The following is a 7,214-nucleotide window of genomic DNA, read 5'->3' as shown; positions in this document are numbered from 1 at the left end:
GGGGAGGCAGCTTAAAGTCACAGCAAATCAAGGCTTTGAGCTTCAGGTTTGGGATTTTTGAGGCGTCCCATGATAGCCTCTGTATGAGGTCTGCATATGGTCACTCTTGCTCCAGAAACTTGTGAACTAAAAAGAGGTTCTATGCATCCCTCACACCCAGCATACAGTGACAGAACAGAGTCAACACTCCATTCAGAATGATAAGGAGTAAGAGGTGCCCAGCAATCATTGACCTGCAGCAATTCTGAAATCTTGCTGAACGGATATTTTATAGGCCTCCTCTTCAGGGGATGAAGGACGTTCCTGGATTCAGAACTGATTCTACACTCTGGGAAGCACTTCCTTCCTCATTGTTCCCCGTGGCCATGGCCTTGCCTTCTTGAACGTCTCTCTCATTCACTCAAGACCTAGGTTGACAGAGGTCCCACCTAGCATAGCTCACCATCTGGAACATGAGACCTCCCAGGTCACTGTAGCAGAGGGTAAGAGAGACCCAAGAACCAAGAACAGACTTGCCTTAGGCTGCAGGTGACACGTCAACCCTGCTCACAATTCACTGGGCAGGACTAGTCACATGGCCTTGCCTAACTGAACAGGATGCAGGAAATACTGGGGGGCAAGTAGAATGTTGGCCTCTGCCACAGGGCCATGCAGACAAATCCACCACTCATTTAACAGTTGGAAGGAAGGTGTTAATTTCACATAGTCCTACCCTTACAGCAATTTGTGATTATGATACAGGGTTTCAAAGGTCCGAACTATCCTGGTCATGGTCTCAACGTGCTCAGATTTTATCTGATGAGGAGTCTAGAATTGAGTGTTGTTGAGAAGGACTCTCCTTTCATTTGGTTAACGTTTCTATGTTGAAGGACCCCTACTGGAATGAGACTCTTGGCCTCTAATCCATCCCTCACTCACTCTTTCCTACAGAGAAGCCAGCCACTCACTTGTTAGGTGATGACTGGTGAGCTAATTGGGTGGAACAAATCTATTAATATAAAAGGACAGTAATCTTCCCTTACCCTCCCTTCCCTGCCCCAGGCAGAGGCAGCTCCAGACTCTCCCCCGGGCACTGAGGGAGGCTTTGTGTGTGTGCGCTGGGATGCAGAAAGGGCTTGTAGGAGTACAGTATTAATAGGCTCTTTTGTCCACAGATCTAAGATCACTTTCTCCAATCAGTTTATCAGTAATAAAGCTGATAGTTTAACCTGTTGGTCTCCTGTGTCTTATTTTTTGGCTGGTTCTGAACTCAGGAATGGAGGAATCCCTAAAACCTTTAAGAGATATAAATAATATGTTAGGTGTAGTGCTTTTGTTTTTTTTTTTTCAAAAGTGAAATGGGACCAGCACCTCTTGCATTCTGAATACTGTACTTCTCTTATCTCTAGGATGATACTTACCTTTTTTGGAGGTTATGTTGCATTGTTGCCTCACATAAACTTAGCATAAATGTAAACTCTGAACTAACGTTTTTGATTTGGTTTGAAACTACAGGTTAGAGCAGACAAGAACATGGGGGATGTGAGAGCTGAGCATTAAGCAGATCGGACTGTGAACAACAAGACCAAATTTTTTTAGGTAACGAAAATCAGAAAGGGAGAGGACTGGGCAGTTGATTTTAATGAAATAATAAACATATTTGAACTTTTTTTTCCCTCATTGACAAAATCAGAAATTACTATGGAAGGAATAGCTAATCTCAACTCACATTTTGATTTTCAATTCTTCACATAAACAAAGATAAACTTGTGGAAGGGGAACTATGAACTTCGATATTCATATTTTATTTATACAACCTCTGAAATCTTTCAACAATTTGGTGTTGTGGGAGAGTAAAAACCCATCATTTTTTCCAACATATGACTCAACTTGTCTTTTCAAAATTCTCACGAGGTTTGTCTTCTGTGGTCGGGATTGGATGGCATTTGGGGTGTCTGCCTCAGGAAAGTCCGACAGAATAATGTTGACTTTCAGGTCTCACTTTATGTCTGCACTACTTCCTGCTTTTGCTGTTCTTAGGTAAATATCATTCTAGGTACTTATGATGTTCTGATTCTTTATTCTTTATTTCTACTAGACAGCCAACTCAGTTATAACTTGAGTTTGTAGCGTAGTGTAGTACATGCCTTTAGTTTCATGTGATTAATTTAAATCATTGCAAATTCCCTGAGAATCAGTGTTTTTAAACACAGAGCAAAACTTAGTTGGGTTAAGGGTCCTCAGTGCAACCCAGGCAGATATTGAAATAGTCTGCAATGGCTGAGAAAAGACAAATCAGCTTGATGAAGCTTCTAGGAAATGTTTATGATGTCAGGGGCCACAAGGCTGGTTTTATATTGCTTTACTTTTTTCTGCCTCTTCTGGTTTTTAAACTATCTTAGCTCTTTTTCCCCTTTCCCTTCCTTTTCCTTTCTCCATTCTTCTGTTTTGATGTTTCACTCATCAGTTACCAAATGCTCATCCTGTGGTCTCTCCCGGAGAGCCAAATAGCACATCTCCATGGTCCATGGCCATGGCCATTGGTCATCGTAGGCATCATCATTGCATCACTAGTGTCCTCACCACTACTGAGCATGTATTTGTGCCACACTCTGTGCCAGGCACTTTGAAATGCCATATTTTGAAACCCCACTGCAGCACTGTAAGATAGAAGTGTTGCAGCATTTTTATTTAACAGATGAAGAAACAGATGCAGAACTTAAATTCCTCACCTCGCACAGCTGGTAAATGACAGACCAACATTAAAACTCCTAATTGCTTGACCCTGAGCCTGTCCTGTTTCCTCATTTCTCTAGCATGACCCAGAAAGAGCTGTATTCTTCTTGATTAAACATTGTTTTATTCTTTTGATTACTTCACATATGCTGATTGCTATGCTTAGGGTTTCTGGGGAGTATTTATTACCTACTCTGAAAGAAACCCTTTAAATTAAATAATTTAAATTAAATAAATTAAATAATTAAAGATAATTTTAAAACATTTTGCAAATAAATACAATAAGCTCCTGTTTTATAGTTTCTTGCTACATGGAATTAGTGTGAATCAGTTCGTTCCATCAAGTTCCCTGTGGACATGGTGATGTTTGGCCCTGACATGAATGCCATAGAGAGATGCGCTTCAGGATTTACCAGGACATGTCAGTAACTGACAGCAAAGCAGGGCCGGTGAGGAAAGGAGAGCTTGGCACCAGTACTGCCCCCTATTGCCCCCTTCCTCCGAGGAGGCAGGGATTCCTGGGCAGCTGACCAACTGCAGGCTCTGGTTGCAGAAGTTGTCTGGAGGTTGTAGTCAGGGCAAGCTACAGCAGGAGTGGATGGGAGGGTGTAAAATGAAATGCTAAGGGCCCTAAAATCCAGTAAAAATTGATGTAGACAACACTTCAATAATGGGATGAAGGGATCAAGACCCTTAGTGTTAAGGCAGCTCTCCACGCAGAGGGAGGCTTCTGCTCGTGGACAAAGTTCCCAGTCGGTTTACAATCCTAGGAGGAAGGCTGGCAAGGGGGCACCTCCGATGCACATATTAAATGAATTAATGTGTGTAATGCATTTTGAAAACAGCCTGGCATGTAGCAAGTGCTCAAGAATGTAATTATTGCTATTATTATTCAACAATGCGTTATTATTACTCGAAGATGTGTTATTATTTTTATTACTACTGCTGTTATTGCAAGGTAGGTTATGAGATTTGGTACTGAAAAACTGGGACCATGGAAGAAACCTGGGTAAAAGACCCAGAGGTGGGACCAGTGCTTGGACATGAGGTGAAAACCTATTTATCAGAACTGCAATGGTGTAATATCGAGATGGAGATAAGACCCTTGGAACTGTTTAAATATCCCTCTGTTAGATCAGGATCAGTCCAGGCAGCTGAAGTTGACTTGAGTCTGACGGTGGTACCAGTGGGCAGCAAAGGGAAAAAGGTGTGGGCCTCATACAAAAGGGTCTTCTTCCTTTTTTTTTAATTTTATTGTAGAGTGTCTAGTTTATTATGAAAGGGTTCTCCCAGTATGTACATAGGAACCCAACTATCAGTTTATCCTGCCCACCCCACCCCCACCGACATACCAGCAACAACAGGGTTCCTTCGTGGCACCTAGAAGAACCGCAGAACTGCTGGGGTGAAAACATCATCGATGTTTTAAAGTACCTGTGAAACAGATGCAATGTTTAAAGTGTTTTTAAAGTACCCTGTGTTGTGTACTTTGCACACTCTGAGGCAGTGTGATAAGGCTCTCAACACAGCGGCCTATCCAGGGAAGGTCATCCACCAAATGCATTCTTCCAGAGCTAAGAGACTCTCACTACACATGAGGATACTGAGACCCAAACCCCAAAAGCCAGAGCTAGGGTTCAGGGCACTGGTTCTTCTACAGCACCAGCGGGACACATCAGAATGACTGGGAAGCTTTCAACACTACACCTACAGGGCCCCACTCGGAGTCAGAGGGTTTGGAGACACTGTGACCAGGTGCAGAGGAGTGAATGCTCAGAGAGCAGGGATGCAGGTGGTCGTCATTCCTTGCCCTCCTTTTTTCACAGTTGTGTACAACCAGATACATACAAAAACATACAGTTCACTTTTATTTATAATCAAATGGGCACTATGCTTTCAAGTGCCTAATTCCCACTTTAAAACTTCATGCTGGATGCTGGTGGCAAGCCAAGATACTACATTTTTATGCATTAAATCCCACACTGGGCTTCAGGAGACAGACTATAAGAGAAAATAACTCACCGTCATCCCCCTTTGCCATGAGACCGGTAGCTCTGGTCTGCCAGGTATTGATAAGAGAAGGCAGCAAATCGGTGGACAAAACTCTTGTGGGAGAGACACCTGGCTGAAATGCCAGACCCCACCCCAGAGGGAAACTGGCCTCTCTTAATCTAGAGTTATTCTCGGACCAGCATGGACAGCACCTAACCAACCATCTGCTACAATGGAAAGCATCAACTGACACCCGTCCTTAGAAGCAAAATCAGGTGGGGGTGAAAGTTTTCTTTGCAAAACAAACATGGCAGTGTATACAGTGTATACAGCTTGTCCTCCAGCAAGGCTAAGTTGAGGGGACTTGAGTATCAAGGACAAAGAATTTAAGCCATTGATCAGGATGCCACTGGGACTAGAATAAGAGGTGTCACTATAAATTCCCCACAACAAAAAGGGGTCTAGAGCTTGATAAGGTTACGACAAAGGTCTACTTTTTCGTGACAGCTCAGCCAGCTCTTCCCTGATGTGCTGCAGAGAAACCTCATCTCTTTTCAGCTTTGCTCGCTTTAGCGCTTCCTGGTAGATCTCTTCTGCTTGTGCATATTGTTCTCTGTGCGTCAGGGCCGCAGCCAGATCACTGAGCAGCACGTGGAGCTCAGGGTGCTCCACCTGTCTCGCCAGGTCTGACGCCCTCTGCGCGCGAACACGAGCCTCGTCGGAGCGGCCCTGCGCATCCAGGGTGGTGGCCAGGTCACTCAGCAGCACCATGGTCTGTGGGTGTCCTTCTCGTAGTATTTCTTCAGAAATCTGCAAAGCTTTTTCATTCATCCTTTGTGCCTGTGATGGCTGCTTGGAGAACAGAAGGTAGCGGGCATAGGTGTCTAGGCACATGCCCAAGAGGAGGTGGGTGTTGGCTTTCTCTTCCACTGACAAAGTGTCTTCTGATAATTCCTTTTCTCTTTCAATTTTTTCCTCTAGAGTTGAAATGCAGAATTCATAACCAGCAAGAGTCAACTCCTGTCTATTCTGAGCAGCATAAATAGTGGCCGGCTTTAGAGAGATTACTATTATTGCATTGCCTTCCTGTTCCATGGCCCTTCTAAGCAGGTAACTCATTGTTGGTTTAAAAAGTTTTTCCGCCCAATCGTAAGTGTAAGTGATGGCCTTCTTGTTATCACTCTTATAGGCAAGAAGAAGAGCATCACGCAAAATTAGCTCTGCCTCTGCTGGCTCATCTTTCATGATGCACAACTGCCAGCAGCAGCAGCAGGCCCGGGCCCCTCGGCTCGGCGGCTCGTACACCGCGGGCGCCGGGCCTCCTGCCGGCCCCGGCCCCGCCGCCCCGCCGCAACCGGTACCAAAAGGGTCTTCTTTAGTAATATTTTTAGTGTCAACTATAGCAGTATTTGAATAACTTAAAATGATCTAAAATAATTATTTGTATTTTTTCTACTCATTTCTGTGTATAATCAGCAACCATTTAATATTAAGACCAGAATGATACAATGAAAAAGAGCAATAAAACCATAATGAATTTATACTTCAAGATTTGTGAGGTTAGTGTCCAACCTCCACTGTGAAAACTTGGTGTTTCTGAAATGTCATCAGCTAAACATCCATGTGGCGAGTACAGTGGTGGAAGATGGTAGGACACGGGGTTACTGGGCATGGGTGTCTATACTCAGGTATCTGTTGGAAAGATGATGATGTGAGAGAGGAAGGGGCATGACGTCAGGTGAGCAGCCTCCCCTTGAACAAAGGTGTCCCAACATCGACCCACAAATACAATCAGAGCCTGATCAACAGCAAGCAATCCATCTGACACATTTAGAAAACCTACGGGGAAGAAAACACTGATGAAACAATAGACACAAATAAACCTGCCCTTTTTATTATATAAACACTTAAAATGTACCTACTGCAATTGCTGTAGAAGTGGAAGAAATACAGTCTTTTTCTCATATTTCTTTCCTATATGATTTTTCAGAATTAAACTGTAACTGGCTCTGTGTCTTAAAATTGATCTGGCCGAAGACCTATTCATGGACTTAAAAAAACTGACTAGTGAATATTTAATGAATTTCTAAGAAATCACTAATTGATTACAATAAAACAAAGCATAACACATGTACAAAATATGTGAACAATGATACAATGACTTTTTGAATAGCTTAATCAGTGGATGAGTTAGTCAAATTTCATGAGTTTGAATATCATAATAATGCATTCTCGTTGTCTTGATTAGATGACTTAACGATTTTCCAATGAACATTCTGGCTAAAACTGCTGTTTCTTCTCACATTTTACACTAATATTTATTCTAGAAATTCCTGAAAAATCAGCCCTGACACCACCAGGCCCACTTCCATCCCTGCCCTTGCAATGAAACAGTCTACAAGCAGCTGGCCACAGTCATTTGCCCACAGCTACCCTCCAGAAACTTCCCTGCAGATTTTCCTTTGTGTTTATTTTAAACCTTAAATTTGAAGAGCAAGATGGTGAGG

At 43.1% G+C, this 7,214-nt stretch overlaps 1 protein-coding gene across 1 annotated transcript; it reads right to left on the bottom strand.

Moving 5' to 3' along the window:
- Nucleotides 1-5,184: 5,184 nt before the first annotated feature.
- LOC118895986 (tetratricopeptide repeat protein 19, mitochondrial-like) lies at nt 5,185-5,958 on the bottom strand. Its single transcript, XM_036853613.1, has one exon. It carries the CDS (start codon nt 5,950-5,952, stop codon nt 5,185-5,187), a length of 768 nt encoding a protein of 255 aa, XP_036709508.1. The 5' UTR covers nt 5,953-5,958.
- Between the last annotated feature and the right edge of the window lie 1,256 nt (nt 5,959-7,214).

The sequence above is a fragment of the Balaenoptera musculus genome, chromosome 5, assembly GCF_009873245.2.
Source record: "Balaenoptera musculus isolate JJ_BM4_2016_0621 chromosome 5, mBalMus1.pri.v3, whole genome shotgun sequence".
Taxonomy (NCBI): Eukaryota; Metazoa; Chordata; class Mammalia; order Artiodactyla; family Balaenopteridae; genus Balaenoptera; species Balaenoptera musculus.
The sequence above is the reverse complement of the archived record's forward strand: the minus strand, read 5'-3'. Positions and strand labels throughout refer to the sequence as shown.

Excerpts from the sequence above, each read along its gene's own strand:
- LOC118895986 (XM_036853613.1), bottom strand. The coding sequence starts at position 5,952 with ATGAAAGATGAGCCAGCAGAGGCAGAGCTAATTTTGCGTGATGCTCTT.